This window comes from Ceratotherium simum, chromosome 18 (assembly GCF_057802395.1).
Source record: "Ceratotherium simum simum isolate JZ-2026a chromosome 18, ASM5780239v1, whole genome shotgun sequence".
Classification (NCBI taxonomy): Eukaryota; Metazoa; Chordata; class Mammalia; order Perissodactyla; family Rhinocerotidae; genus Ceratotherium; species Ceratotherium simum.
This window is the reverse complement of record NC_141917.1, coordinates 42,617,127-42,633,843: the sequence shown is the minus strand read 5'-3', so window position 1 is coordinate 42,633,843 and position 16,717 is coordinate 42,617,127. Positions and strand designations below refer to the sequence as shown.

The 16,717-nt window shown below is 36.3% G+C and overlaps 1 protein-coding gene across 1 annotated transcript in view; it reads right to left on the bottom strand.

Annotated features, from left to right (window-relative positions):
• DDX4 (DEAD-box helicase 4) overlaps positions 1-16,717 on the bottom strand; it is a 75,621-nt gene that overhangs the window by 44,576 nt on the left and 14,328 nt on the right. The window contains exon 2 of the mRNA XM_087443043.1: positions 14,682-14,742. Coding sequence (XP_087299169.1) covers positions 14,682-14,742 — 61 coding nt within the window. The remainder of the gene's footprint in view (positions 1-14,681; positions 14,743-16,717) is intronic.

The window sequence follows — 16,717 nt, the reverse complement described above, 5'->3', positions numbered from 1 at the left end:
AAAAATACTTAGGATTGTATGACACAAATGTTACTTATCAGTACTTAAATTTTTATACAGTCACATGCCACATAATGACATTTCAGTCAACAATGGACTGAACCTAGAAGGGTAGAAGGAAAATTTTTCCTCCCCTACAAGGCCAACATAACTTTGATATGACAAGGATAGAAGAAAATTATAAACCTCTCTACTCATAAGTAGATATAAAATCCCAAAAACAAATATTAGCAAACCAAATCCAAGAGTAAACTGAACAGATAAAACATTATGACCAAGTTGGGTTTATTCTAGTACGCGTGGGTATTTTAACACCAGAACATCTAAAAAAGGTAATTAACAACATTAACAGATTTTAAAAAACCTAATTGTCTCCACAGATAAAAGTATACAATATAATTCAACACTATTCATGACTTAAAAACATATACTTAGCAAACTAGAAAAAGAAGGGATGTTCATGGCAGCTTTGTCCATAACAGCAAAAAAGGAAACAAATGTGCATCAAGAGGAGAATAAAAATATGTGGTACAGTCACACAACAGAGTATTATATACATTGTGTTCTATACTATATTATATAGTATTATATATCTTATGTATATGTGGTATATTCACACAACAGAGTATGACTATAAATGAACTACAACAACTGGCAACATGGATAAACCTCAGAAAAAATACTGACTGAAAAATTCAAATTGCAAAACAAAGACTGTACAGGAAGGTACCATCTTCGTAAAACTCAAAGAAACAAACTTAAATATAGAGTTTGGGAAGACATACACGTGCAATAAAGTTTTTTTAAAAAAGCAAGGGAAAGAAACGATGCAGGATGAGATCTGGACAGGACAGAACAGGAAAAGAGAACATAAGCTATGTAACAGTATTAGTAATGTTCTTAAAATGGGTGGTGGTTCAAACCATTTATTAAGCTTTACAATTTACATATATGACATTTTTAATACAGTAGGTATTTCTTTTTATGAAAAGGTCTTCAATAAAAGTTCTATAATAAAGTCACAGGTAACAATTATTCTTTGAATTCTTAACTAGCTGCTACATGTTTAACACGGTAAAAAAAAACTTCCAAAAATAAAATATGCTAAAAAATATTTAAGTCACATACCCCTCTTCCATATGTTCCTCCTCTTGATAAATTCTGGCATCACAATTCATACCAGTTTCCTTCTCTCTTGATGAGGCTAGACATCATCAAGTAACCTAAAGCTGCTGAGTTCCAGGACATAGTAACTAGGTTAAGTTCAAATGCTCTCAGATCATGGAAAACTCAAAGCCAACTTAAGAAATCTATTCAAAATCTAACTGCTCCAACATTCAAGGGATTCCACATGAGGAACTATCAGTTTCAGTATCACTAAGGAATAGCCCAGCTTTTGGCAAAGAGTAAAGAGGAGAGGGAAGGTGACATCACAAGGACAAAGACATTCCAGGCAAATATACAGCCAGAAAAATTTACAATTCTCCAAACACTAGTTTCTAATGTTTATCAGGCTCTACCAAAATATACAGGATGAGAATAGTCAGCTTTAGCTGGCTCAAATTTTAAAGCTATGCTGTATAATACAGTAGTCCCTAGCCACATGTGGCTATTTAAATTCAAAATTAAATTAATTAAATAGAATTAAAATTTCAGTTCCTCAGTTGCACTAGCCACATTTCAAGTGCTCAATAGTTAAATGTAGTGCAGCTAGAGAATTATTTCCATCATTGCAGAAAGTTCTAATGAAAGCACTGGGCTAAGATTGGCAGTCCCCAAGCTGTGAAACAAAGACAACAAGAGAAAAGAGAATAAGGTGCTCACTCATATCTCCATCCTGAATCAACATATAAAGCAGACTTCAGGGGCCGGCCCCGTGGCTCAGTGGTTAAGTGCGTGCACTCTGCTGCTGGCGGCCCGGGTTCGGATCCCGGGCGGGCACAGACGCACCGCTTCTCTGGCCATGCTGAGGCCGCGTCCCACATACAGCAACTAGAGGGATGTGCAGCTATGACATACAACTATCTACTGGGGCTTTGGGGGGAAAAAATAAATAAATAAAATCTTTAAAAAAAAAAAAAAAGCAGACTTCAGCGTAGTGGTACTCAAATACATAAGAAAGTAACTTATGTATAAGAAATGGCAAGCTCTTAATAGTCAACAGGAATTGTTTTAGGCTCAAGAAACAGACTAAAATATCCTTTACTCAATTAATTTAAGTTTCCGATAGGCTTCCCAAGATTTCCTCTATCCTTCAGCATTTTTATTATTTAGCTACTATTGATTTTTTTCTCCCTCATCTCCTATAATTTTATGTAATTCTTCATCTGACTCATTTTACACTTAAGAGCCACGTGATATATGTCCACTTGGTTACTATGGTATCTAGTGGTACACTTCTCTCAATTTCTATGACAAAAATGCAATTACCAAGACAGAAAGCCAAAAAATTACCATAGAAATAAGTGTGTATGGGGGGGCATGATTTCATAATAATACCATGGAATTTTATATTCTGAACCTGACTCATGTCAAGCAAATTTATTTAAACTTGTGCTAGCTATATTTTACTATGCCTATGAGGAAAGAAAGGTCACTTACAGAATCTGAAGACTTTCTAAGAAATATAGCTCCTTAACTAAAACACCTATGATATCTTATCATGCACATCTTAATCATGCTTGGAATTTAGGATTAAAACCTGATATGTTATATTCTGATATGGCTTCATCCATTTTAATAAATCGTCAACTATGTCTGGAGAGAAAAGCAAATTCTCATTATATATACGGTTTCTTTCCCCAGCAATTGTATTTGGTCAAATAAAACAGAAAAATTATAGTGGATACAATTAAACAACGCAAAGCACTGTCTCCTTCAACAAAAGCATTTTACACTGGTATACGGCTTTATACTTTACAAAAGGACTTTCACATACATTACCTCATTTGATCCTATCCTTGTAATAACCCTATTAAGAGGCAGGGTAGCTGTTGCTGAGTTTGTTAGTTTTTAGAAAAGATTAAACTAAGTGAAAATCCCAAAATAACAGAATCTGTAAGAGCTAGGCTCAGAACTGTGGATTTCCATCCCCAAACTGTGTTAAATTATACTCATTCCAAAAACAATTTAAAAGATCTGAACTAGCAGCAGACATGGAAAAAAGAATAAAATAACATACAAAAGGAAAACTTAAGATTCAACTAGTCAATGATAGTCATAGATTAAGTAAAATTAGTTGACAACTAAAACAAGTGGTCAAACTCAAGATAGCTAACTGTTATCAGACATGAACAAGAAAATTATCACTTATGGAGTGCCAAGAGGTACCAGGCACTACACTGGGCCTTTATATATATTAACTAGCTTATTTAATCCTCATAAACTTATGAGGCATTATCTTCATTTTAAAAACAAGAAAACATATAGTTTAGACAAGCTAGGCAACTTTGCCAAGGTTATTCAGCCAGTATGAAGACTGGACTTCAATCTGAACCCAGTTATCAGACTTAAAAACCTACTTATTGAAGTCCTGTACACATTCTCTACAGTAGATATATTAGAAGCACCTTGCCATCTCCAGATGGTAAATCAGAGGACAAAGTTAAAAATAATTTTGAAAAAGACCCCACTTCAACATTGAAGTTTGATAAGTAAAACACAGGACAAATACAATTCTTTTTAAGAATTACAGGAACCAGCATGCAAAATTTTTAAAAAGCTCAGGTGAAGTCAAAAATTATGGTCCAAAATAGAAGGTTCTAAGTAAAAATTAACCCATCTTGCTGTCTTTGCTATTTGCACCCAATACAGAGGAAATATGTAATTATTTTCTTTACATTTAATTTTTTTTAGTAGTTTTAAACCTCACAGTAGTTTTAGGGATTACTGCTCTCACTTTCATGAATGTAATGATATGCTGTCACTGAATTATATGAGGTCAATCCGCATCATAATAAGCATACAGCAACAAATATATCAATAAAGAAGTCCACAATACTAATAAATGATGGAGTACAGCTGCTTTTCTTGAATGCTCTGAAACCTGTCAAAACAAACCAAAGGAAATAAAAATAAACTCTACTTAAAATGAACTTAAGTTAATGAAAGCAATCCCCAACAAGTGACCACAAAGAATACCTCGTACATATAGTCACATCTGGACCAGATCTAGGAAGGAGGACCAGATTTTGAACAAGAACTTAAAAAACAAAAAAAATCCACATATTCAACCACCAAGTCGAAGAACCAAAAGCTATGGGACTTCAATATGACCTCTATTCCTCTATAATCTTCTAACCTTCCTCCAGAGTGATCTGCTTAACCCAAGGTGAGGAAGAGTAAGGGAAGATGAGAAAAGACTTAGTGGCAAAGACTTCTGAAACAACCTATCAGTATTTAGGGCTATCAGCTGTCCTGACTTCTAATCTCCTTCATTATTTCAAGGAGCTGAAAGACTGAACATTTATAAATCATCAATAGCCAGTCTTCCAACTAGAGATCATATAATTACAACAGTAGTGCGCACAGAAATTGCCTGGGGATCTTGTTAGAGTGCAGATTCTGAAGTTCCAGGTGGAGCATGAGACACTGCATTTCTAAGAAGTTCCCAGGTGATGTCAATGCTACTGGTCTGCCAATCATATTCTGACTAATAATATTCTTATATCCACCAAAATACATGTACTATAAAACATTCATAACAGAACAATTCATAATAGAAAAATACTGGAAACTACCCAAATGTCCATCAATATAATTTACGGTATATTCAAACAGTGGAATGCTACACATCCATGAATAATCTACAACTACTTCTAACAACAGGGAGAAAAGCTTGAACACAAGAGAACAGAATGTATGATTCCATTTTATATAATTCCTGTTTATAGGGAAAGCTGATCTATGCTGTCAGAAATCAGAATAGTAGTTACTCCTGCACAGATGATGGTGCCTTGAAGGAAGACATAAGAGGGCTTCTAGGGTTCTGCTAATGCTGTTTCTTGATCTGGGTGCTGGTTACAAGGGACTGTCCAGCTTGTGAAAATCCAGTGAGCTGCACATTTGTGATGTGTATCTTAGTCAATTAAAAATACCAAATGTGTGTGCACACTATGCTTCAAAAGTTTTTAAAAAAAAAAGAGAAAGAAAAAGAAGAACAACCTATCCTGGCCTAGACAGTTCTGTGGACAAATTCTACTAAACCTGTAATCAATGGTAATTTCCATGTTCCAGAACTCATATTTTAAAAAGATAAAAAGCTTGAAACCAAAATCAAAAGAGGACAAGACGAGAAAAGAAAACTACAGGCCAATCTTACTCATATTAATTCAAAAGTGCTAAATAAAACATCTAATTTCACCCAATACTACAATAAAAAAGCTATGCAAGGCTTATCCTAGAAATACAAAAATTAGTTCAAGTTAAAAAAAAAATCCAGTTATTTCACCACATTAACAGATTTAAAAGAGAAAAACAGTAATTCCAAAAAAAGTATTTGCTGACATTCAACAGCAATTCCTGAACAAAGCTAATATTCAAGCAGAATTGGAAAGAAACTTCCCTGGCATGATTAAAAAAAAAAAAAAACAACTAACAGAAGCCTAAAGCAAACATCATATTTTAATTATAAAAATTTGGGAGCACTCCCACTGAAATGAGGAAAAGTCTAAATGCTTATTATTTCTACTATTATTCAATGAACAGTAGATTTTATCCAGTGCTTTAAGACGAGAATAAGAACAAAACTGTATAAGAGATGAAATTTGCATCATACATCAATAGAAAAAAGACAGATGGCTTAACAAATGGTGCTGGGAAAACTGGGTTACTATATGCAGGAAAAAATGGATCTCTATTTCACATTGTATTCAAAAGGACGGATTCAACTGTACACTTAAAAATGGTTAAGATGGGGGAATTTACTCAACTTGATAAAGAATATCCACAAAAAACCTACAGTAACACCATACTTAATAGTAAGAAACTTGAAGCTTTCCCACTAAGATCACATACAAGGAAAGGAAGTACCCTCTCATCACTCCTTTTCAACATCATACTGGAAGTTCCAACTAATGTAATAAGGCAAGAAAAGGAAATAAAAAGTATACATATTGCGAAGGAAGACATAAAACTGTTTTTTTCACAAATGACATGATCATTTATGTAGAAAATCCAAAAGAATTAACAAAAAAAACTCCTGGAACTAACATGCAATTACACAAGGTTGCAGGATACAAGGTTAATATTCAAAAAGTCAACTGCTTTCCTATATACCAGCAATGAACAAGTAGAATTTGAAATAAAAAACACATTATCATTTACATTAGCACCCCAAAAAATGAAACAGCTTGGTATAAATCTAACACAATACGCAGACGATCTATATGAGGGAAACTACAAAACTCTGATGAACAAAATTAAAGAACTAAATAAATGGAGAGATATTCCATGTTAATGGAATACGTGGACTCAATATTGTCAAGACGTCAGTTCTTCCCAACTTGATCTATAGATGCAACATACAATCCCAATCAAAATCCCAGCAAGTTATTTTGTGGATATTGACAAACTGATTCTAAAGTTTACATGGAGAGACAAAAGATCCAGAATAATCAACACAATATTGATGGAGGAGAACAAAGTTGGAGGACTGACACTACCCAACTTCAAGACTTACTATAGGGGCCAGCCCCATGGCTTAGCAGTTAAGTGTGCGCACTCCACTACTGGCGGCCCGGGTTCAGATCCTGGGCGCGCACCGACACACCGCTTGTCGGGCCACACTGAGGCGGCGTCCCACATACAGCAACTAGAAGGATGTGCAACTATGACATACAACTATCTACTGGGACTTTGGTGAGAAAAAGAGAAAAAGAGGAGGAGGACTGGCAATAGATGTTAGCTCAGGGCCGGTCTTCCTCAGCAAAAAGAGGAGGACTGGCATGGATGTTAGCTCAGGGCTGATCTTCCTCACAAAAAAAAAATTTTTTTCAAAAAAAAGACTTACTATAAAGCTATAGCAATCAATACAGTGTGGTATTGGCATAAGAATAGACAAACAGATCAATGGAACAGAATAAAGAGCCTAGAAATAGACTCATATAAATACAGTCAACTGATCTTTGACAAAGTAACAAAGGCAATACAATGGAGCAAAGATAATCTTTTCAACAAATGGTGCTGGAACAACTGGACATCCACATGAAAAAAATTCTAGAGGAGACCTTACACCCTTCACAAAAATTAACTCAAAATGGATCACAGACCTAAATGTAAATGCAAAACTATAAAACTCCCAGAAGGTAACATAGGAGAAAAACTAGATGAACTTGGGTATGATGATGACTTTTTAGATAAAATACCAAAGGCACAATCCATGAAAGACATAACTGATAAGCTGGACTTCACAAAAATTAAACATTTCTGCTCTGCAAAAGACAACGCCAAAAGAATGAGAAGAGGAGACACACAGTAGAAGAAAATATCTGCAAAAGACATCTGACATCTTATAAAGGACTGTTATCCAAAATACACAAAGGACTCTTAAAACTCAACAATAAGGAAATAAACCCAATTAAAAAAGAGGTCAAAGACCTTCACCAATACCTTACCAAAGAAGATATACAGATGGCAAATAAGCATATGGAAAGATGTTCCATGTCTAACACTAGAGAAATGCAAATTAAAACAATGAGATACCACCATAACCTATTAGAATGGCCAAAATCCATAACACTGACAAGACCAAATGCTGGCAAGGATGTGAAGCAACAAGAACTCTCACTCATTGCTGGCGGGAATGCAAAATGGTCAGACACTTTGGAAGACAATTTATGGTAGTTTCCTACAAAACTAAACATACCCTTACCATACCATCCAGCAATCGTGTTCTTTGGTATTTACCCAAAGGAGCTGAAAACTCATATCCACACAAAAACTTGCACATAGATATTTATAGCAGTTTTATTCATAACTGCCACAACTTGGAAGCAACCAAGATGTCCATCAGTAGGTGAATAAATTAAAAAAACCGGTGGTATATCTAGACAATGGAATATTATTCTGCACTAAAAAGAACTGAGCTATCAAGCCATGAAAAGACACGGAGGAACTTTAAATGCATTACTAAGTGAAAGAAGCCAATCTGAAAAGGCTCCATATTGAATGACTCCAACTATATGATATTCTGGAAAAGGCAGAACTATGGAGACAGAAGATAAGCGGTTGCTAGGAGTTGAAGGAGGGGGAGGGATGAATGGGTAGAGCAAGGAGGATTTTTAGGGCAATAAAAATACTCTGTATGATATTATAATGATGGATACATGTCATCATACATTTGTCCAAACCCATAGAATGTACAACACGACAAGTGAACCATAATGTAAACTATGGACTTTGGGTGAGGATGTGTCAATGTAAATTCATCAATTATAACAAATGTACCACTCTGGCGAGGGATGTTGATAGCAGAGGAAGCTGTGCATTTGTGGGAACAGGGGGTATTAGGGAAATCTCTATACTTCCCTTTCAATTTTGCTGTGAACCTAAAACTGCTCTAAAAGAAAAAAGTCTCAACCAAATTTTTTTAAATGGTTAAGATGGTAAATTTTATGTTTATTTTACCATGATATAAATTAAAAAAAAAAAAAAAAAAACACCTCCACTATAACTGCTGAAGACCCATGGACCAGGTTGACCAGAAAAACTCTAATGTCAAAGATTCTCTTTTGTGAGCCTTGTATGTACAATGATACTGCATACACTATTTGGCACTCAAATAAATATGGGTTACCATGAATTAAAAAAAAAAGACAGATTCAGATGATTAAAAGCTAAGGGTCGGCCGGCCCTGTGGCTTGGTGGTTAAGTGCGCGCGTTGCGATGCTGGCGGCCCGGGTTCGGATCCCGGGTGCGCATCGAGGCACCACTTCTCCGTTCATCCTGAGGCCGAGTCCCACATACAGCAACTAGAAGGATGTGCAGCTACGACACACAACTATCCACTGGGGCTTTGGGGGGAAAAAATAAAATAAATAAAATCTTTAAAAAAAAAAAAAAGCTAAGGGTAAAAGGTAAAACTCGAAAGATAATTTAGATGGTTACTTTTTGACATAGAGGTGGAGAAGAGCTTCTTAACTAAAACTGCAAAAGGAAATCACAAAGCAGAAAAATTAGTTTGACTTCAGAACTAAAAGTTTTGATCAGTAAGGCATATTGTGGACAGAACTGACAGATAACAGAATGGAAGGAGACATTCAACAATGTCTAAATCAGAAACGAGTGTAAAATCTAGAACATAAGAAGAATGCCTGCCAATCAATAAGAGAAAGAGAGTAAACCCAATAAAAAAATGGACTAAAAATATAAACAGGCAACCTAAAGAAGCAGAAACCCAAAAGGATAACAAGCATATGAAGAGACAGTTCAGCTCATAAGCAATCAGATAAACACATATTAAAACAATGATATTTTACTTTATACTCAACAGAATGGCTAAAATTAAAAGGTTGAATAATGTCAAATGTCAATGGGGATATAAGAACCCTCATGTCCTACTGACAGGAGTATATACTTCCTAGTATAGCTATTCTGGTAAGTAATTATTAAGTATTTAGTCAAATTAAATACACATGCACCCCATGATCCTGTAATTCCTCTTCTGAATCCATTACCCAAAGAAATTCTCACTCTGGCCCACAAAGGGATATGTACAAGAATGCTCATCCTTGTGGTGGTAGAGGGAAATAGTCCGTTAACGTCAGTGTCCATCATGGGTGTAGGGAGGTAGATAAAACTTGGTGATAAAGTGTACGAAATACCATTCAGTAGTTAGAAAAAATGAAATCAATTATCAATTAGGAATATATCTTGAACATAGTGGTGGGGGTTGGCAGAAAACACATGCACACAAAAAATATGCACACGAAACAACGTATGTTTTAAAACACACATAAAAAAGAATGGCTCCTCCAGAGAAGGAGAGGGATTATAAATCCCTGACACTTCCCTCTCACAAATACCTGCTCCAGGAAGAATTAAAATCATTCAAAAAAATAGGTAAGAAAAAAATAAGCAAAGGCAGCACAGGATCTGTACAATATTACAAAGAGGGAAGAGAGGGAGGAAAGGAAGGAAAGGAAGGATGAAACAGGAAAATGAAACAGAAAACATAGTTTAAAAAACTTAAACGCTCTAGACAAAGACTAGATGATTCCCCTCTAGGGAAACTGCTCTCCCCAGTAAAACAGCCTGGCCTTAGGCCAATCAGTAGAGCCCATCAGACAACAAGCTTTGTCCACACAGAGTTGAGTTTCCAATCAGCATTTTAATGTTCCACTCTTAAATACAAAAAGGCAGGCAAGGATCACCCGACTTTTGAAGAAAGCCACCTATATAAAAGACACAGACTAAAACAAACACAGGAAAAAAAAAATTCTAAGAAACAATAAAGGGAACAGAAATAATCTTCAAATGAAATTATAATAATCTTCAGAGAAAAAATAACACAAGAAAACCTCTCATAAATGAAGGATATGAATTTCAGATTTAACAGGCCAAGTGTCTCGTACAATAAATAAAAAGTCCCACATCGGGCTGGCCCCGTGGCTTAGCGGTTAGGTGCCTGCGCTCCGCTGCTGGCGGCCCGGGTTCGGATCCCGGGCACGCACCGACGCACCGCTTTTCTGGCCATGCTGAGGCTGCGTCCCACATACAGCAATTAGAAGGATGTGCAGCTATGACATACAACTGTCTACTGGGGCTTTGGGGGGAAAAAATAAAAACAAATAAAATCTTTAAAAAAAAAAAAAGAGTCCCACATCAAGGTACGTAATCATAAAATTTTCAGAATACAGAAAATAAAATAAGATCCTAAAAGCTTTAAAAGAATTTAGAAAAATAGTCACATACAAAGGACCAGGACTCAGACTGTCAAACTGCTCAACAGCATCACCAGAATTTCATATACAGTGAAGCACTATGAAGTGTGGGGGGAAAATTATTTCCAACCTAAAATTTTACTCTTAAACTATTAATCAAGCATGAAGGTAAAGATATTTGCAATATCTCAAATTAACTTCCCATGCTTCCTTTCTTATGAAGCTGCAGGAAAATGGGCTCCACTGAAGGCAGGGGGGTGGTGGGTGGTGGGTGGGGGGTGGGAAGGTGAGGGGAATCAAGATAGAAAAACCATGGGATCCAGGGAAAATGGAATGTGACACAGAAAAGAGGTGAAGGGTAATTCTTGTGATGAGAACTTAGAAAGCAGCAAGTCCATATTGGAGCACATGGAAGAATCAAACATGAGGCTTTTGAAAAATGAAACTGATGGGCGCCAGCCAGCGGGCGTAGTGTTAAGTTCACTGCGCTCTGCTGGCCCAGGATTCACAGGTTCGGATCCCAGGGGTAGACCTAGACACCGCTCATCAAGCCATGCTGTGGTGGCATTCCATATACAAAATAGAGGAAAATTGGCAACAGATGTTAGCTCATGGCCACTCTTCCTCACCAAAAAATAAAAGAAGCTGATCACTGTATGTGTTAGAAACTAACTATGAATATAGATAGTTTAATGGAAATCTGTGGTTAGAAAGATGTGTTATAAAGTAACTATAAATATAGATATGTGTGCTTCTGACAGAGGGTTTCCGAGTGAATTAGCAAAAGAAACAAAGAATATCAAGTAAATAAAACAAAGCAATGATTAACTCTAGTAAAAACAAAACAAGTTGAATAATAAAGGAAATGTAACAATAATACATTGCATGGCTCAAATGTGAATGATATATACACAGCCATGATGATATAAAAACTGAATATAGATTTTTAAGCAAAAATTGTGATAACTATCAGGAGAGAGGGAAGAGAAGAAGTGTGAGTGGGGTGTGCAGATGGAAAGGGAGGAGCTAAATACTCATGTTCCATACTAGGAAGTCAAATGATGAATAACAAAGGGGACTAAATGTTTTCAATTATAAGCTGTGAAGTTACTAGTATTTGACATTTTAAAACCAGGTAATGTGAATTTTTTTCACTGAATTTTGGAAAGAATTAGATTATATCAGTTGACTTAGAAGGGTTTCCATGACTATCATTAAGTAAAAGCAAGATGCAGTATAACAGGATTCCATCTTTGTGAAATAAACAATGAAAAGAAACATATCTAAACACAAATTTAAGATCATGAAAAGGGTGTGAAAGGGTAGGTATGCAAATGAAAAGCAGGACAGGTATTTATGATAAAAAGGAACATATATATAATATGCCAGCGGAATACAATTATGCATGTGGGAAAATATACAGACATCTAAAAAAAATCAGATTGTCAATGGTGGCTAAATCTGGGAGCCAAGATTTCAGATCATCTTATTTCTTTCATTTTACCTCTGTATTTAAGGGTTTTTTTCACAATAAGCAAATTTAAGTATTGGCTTAGTATACATTCATTGCCCTCGCATGTATTTCTGTAATAAGAAAATCTGGGGGCCGGCCCGGTGGTGTAGCAGTTAAGTGCGTGCGCTCCACTTCGGCGGCCCAGGGTTCGAGGGTTCAGGTCCCAGGCATGCACCAACGCACTGCTTGTCAAGCCATGTTGTGGCGGTGTCCCACATAAAGTAGAGGAAGATGGGCACGGATTTTAGCCCAGGGCCAACCTTCCTTGCTAAAAGAGGAGGACTGGCATCGGATGTTAGCTCAGGGCTAATCTTCCTCCCAAAAAAAAAGAAAGAAAATCTATTTTCATGAAAAAAAATTTTAATTAAAAAAGAGCTACCAGGGCCGGCCCCGTGGCTTGGTGGTTAAGTGCGCGCGCTCTGATGCTGGCAGCCCGGGTTCGGATCCCGAGCGCGCACCGAGGCACCACTTCTCCGTCCATCCTGAAGCTGAGTCCCACATACAGCAACTAGAAGGATGTGCAGCTATGACATACGACTATCTACTGGGGCTTTGGGGGAAAAAATAAATAAATCTTAAAAAAAAAAAAAGAGCTACCAAAGTACTTGTTATCCAGAAGAAGGTAAGCAGGCAATCCTATATTTTTCATTACCTGATTTCATTTCATTAGCCTGTACATTCAAAGATCCAATGTTGAGACAGGTCCTAGCTTTTAGCTGGTAGCTATTTCAATCTAGCTTCTCAAAGACTTCACCACAAAACAACGTTATGCTTTAATATACTAAACTTGCATTCCTTTACAAAAATTGGTTTTTGACACCTCAAAGAACGATGTTTCTCCTGATTACACAATGATCTATGCAAACAGACATGTTAAGAAGTAAAGATTACCTTTACCCATTTGTCTTTTTTGAATATTTCAAGTACACAGGCATGCTTGCAGTTCACATGGTAGAAGCAAAGTCAGCCTTCTGCTGGGGTTTCAGCAGGTAGCAATTTCATGAACTTTTGAGAATCTAAATATTCTATATTAAACCACCGTATTTAAGTGTTTATGAAAGATAAACACATCTTGATAATAGCAAAAGCAAAAGTTTTCTCTTCTAAACTTAACTTCTTTCTATCAAGAGAATTACTCTGAACTTAAGGTGAACATGGGAATTATTTGCTTTACCCTGATGAACTCTGACTTGCAAACTCTCCTTCACATTTTAGAAACTACCTCTCCACAGGTTTTTTCACTTTAAGACAGGCTTCATTAGGCCAGTAGCTCCCTTGACTATAAAATGTTTTACCTCATCCACTAATTTTTGATGACAGAAATGATGAAACTACCTGGTGCCACCAGGCTCTCTCTCTCTCGCACTAGAGTAAGACTTAAAAGTAGTAGTTACTCAAATTCGTAGAGACTTATAATAAATTCATAGTAACTCAAATTTACAGAAAGTAGAAAGGTGGTTGCCAAGAGCTAGGGAAAAAAGGAAATGGGGAGTTACTGTTTAATGGGTATAAAGCTTCAGTTTGGGAAGATGAAAAAGTTCTAGAGGTGGATGGTGGTGAATACCACTTAAAAATGGTTAAAAGGGTAAATTTTACGTTATGTGTATATTACCACAATAAAAATAATTGAGAAAAATATAGTAGAAATAGCATTTCAGCCTACTTTGGACTTCGAGAAAATGAAAGACTACTGCCATGAGTTTAACTTCCTAGCCCAAGTCCTACCACTTCCACCTATCTTTCCATCGACATCAACTCTATAAAACATTTAGGCAACCCAGCTAGAAACAAGTGGTGAAGGAAAAACAGCAGCTCCCTTATCTTGGTTTGATTCTCTTATTCTCCTAGGACCCTTCCTAAAGTAATTTTCAGATCTCAAAGAAACTCATGATATCTTGATGGTACGGCAGGTTTGTTTTAAACAGCTATTATCCTGACAGGTCACCACCATTGCAAGCTGCTTCAACAGACTTACAGTCTAGTCTCCTACTCCCTTATGTCAGGAGCCCTGACAATTCCCTAGCAGCCTGAAAGCCAAACATGCAACTTCCACACTGGGCACAGGTTTTACAGCAAACCCACCAAATCAAATAATACAGTCTACAGCACTAGACTCTCTCTCTTCCTATAGCTAGAAGTGGCCCCCATCCCAAAATATCCAAACCAGAATGAACTCTCACTAGGAAATTTAAAAACACTCTCTACAAGATGTCTACTAGTCTGTTCCTCATTCACTAGATAAAGCCCTTAACCTAAAAAGGGTTTCACCTTTTTGCCTTAACACCTACCTGATGATGAAGCTGGAGTCCTGTTAAAAGCATCTCCATTTGCTCCAGAAGAATACCTATCCTGTAAGAAGGAAGAAAAGACTAGTTTTCTACTTTGAATGTGTCATCTATTTCACAAATATTAAAAAATTTTAATAACTGGGCTTTGTTCAGAACAAAACAATTGTAGAAGTAAGATTTTCTGGGTCACTTGATGTTCCTTTATTAATTATTCCAAAACATCTTCACTTTAACATTATATGTATAGCATATTAATATATCACTTAAAACAGTGGTCAGCAAACTACAGTCATGACGAAGATCTGGTGGGCCACCTGTTTTTGTAAATAAAGTTTTATTGGAATACAGCCACCCTCAATTCATCTAGGTATGTCTATGGCTGCTTTCACACTACAATAGCAAAGTTGCAACAGAGACCATAAGGCCTGCAAAGTCTAATATTTACTTTCTGGCCTTTTATGAAAAGAGTTTCCTGACACCTTACTTGAAATAAAAGTTTAGCTACCCATACACTTGAAAAGTATAATCAAATACTATTATTATATAAATACAATCTAACCAAAGTAATACATGAATAAATCAATGCCTGACAATACACAATACAGTTTACAGAATTGAGTATCTTACAGTATACTCATCAGTACTGTATAAAGTAGAGCACAGAAGAAGAGGAGTGCATAACAGTTTCTACAGTAAAGTACTATGGAAATTTATTTTTAAAACTTCAAATATGTTTACACAAAGTGAAACAAATTAATGTGTTCACATTTTTTAAAAAGGAATTCACTCTAAAGAAAACCTCAGGGGCCAGCCCCGTGGCACTGCGGTTAAGTGCGCACGCTCCGCTGCTGGCGGCCTGGGTTCGGATCCCAGGCACACCACTTGTCAGGCCACACTGTGGCAGCATCCCACATAAAGTGGAGGAAGATCGGTATGGATGTTAGCTCAGGGCCAGTCTTCCTCAGCAAAAAAAGAGGAGGATTGGCATGGATGTTAGCTCAGGGCCAATCTTCCTCACAAAAAAAAAAAAAAAGAAAGAAAGAAAACCTCAGTTATGCACTAAAAACAATGTACCTATTCAGTCATGCGTAACTCAATGACAGGGATATGTTCTGAGAAATGACTCATTAGGCGATTTCGTCATTGTGCGAACATCAGAGTGTACCTACGCAAACCTAGATGGGATAGCCTACTACACACCTAGACTATATGGTACTACTCTTATGCGACCACCATCATATATGCAGTCCGTTGATGGAAATGTCGTTATGCAGCAATGACTGTATATGTATCTTGCAGGTGCACTACAAATCCAATAAAGTGGTGCATGTCAGCTATGGGGTCAAAATATTCATGGTTAATTTCAATCAAATTTGTCACAGAAATAGTTGAAGACTGTCTTTGATGCTCACAAATACTAACTGCACCCTTTTCCCTACTTTAGTCTCAAAAAAAAATGTATTCGCTATTAATGCATATACATTACATGGCAGTGGTATAATGACTGTTGGACTCAGAAAATTCAACTTTATTATAAAATCCGTAACTTTCAAGTTTACTTTGGACCTTTCCAACATTTCTCAGAGTATCCTTGGGTTAACCACAACTTGAGTAACTTTTTTCTCACTTCTAACTCCTAGGGTGTCCTTATCATCATTAATCCACTCCTTTATTTCCTGCCACATAAACTTCCTCTACTTAGGGCAAAACTTTCAGAATAGAGCTCTGAAATGCTTTCATATGAAAATCAGAATTCAATAATTTAAAAAGGAAAAGTGACTTAAAACTTACAGATAATACCTTAACCTACTGCATTAGAACAGTCACAATATTCCTTCAACTAAGTTCCTTTAAATAAACCCAAAGCTGGAGGGAGTGCACCAACGTAGGTACTTCAGGTAATACTTATTTAAAATTTCTTTCACAAAAAACACTAAATTTAAAAACTACTTTTATAAAGCTCTAAAGTCATCCAATTGTTTTTCTGAGTTATTAAGAACAGAAAGACAGTAGTATCCTTGAAATGCCTTGGGCTT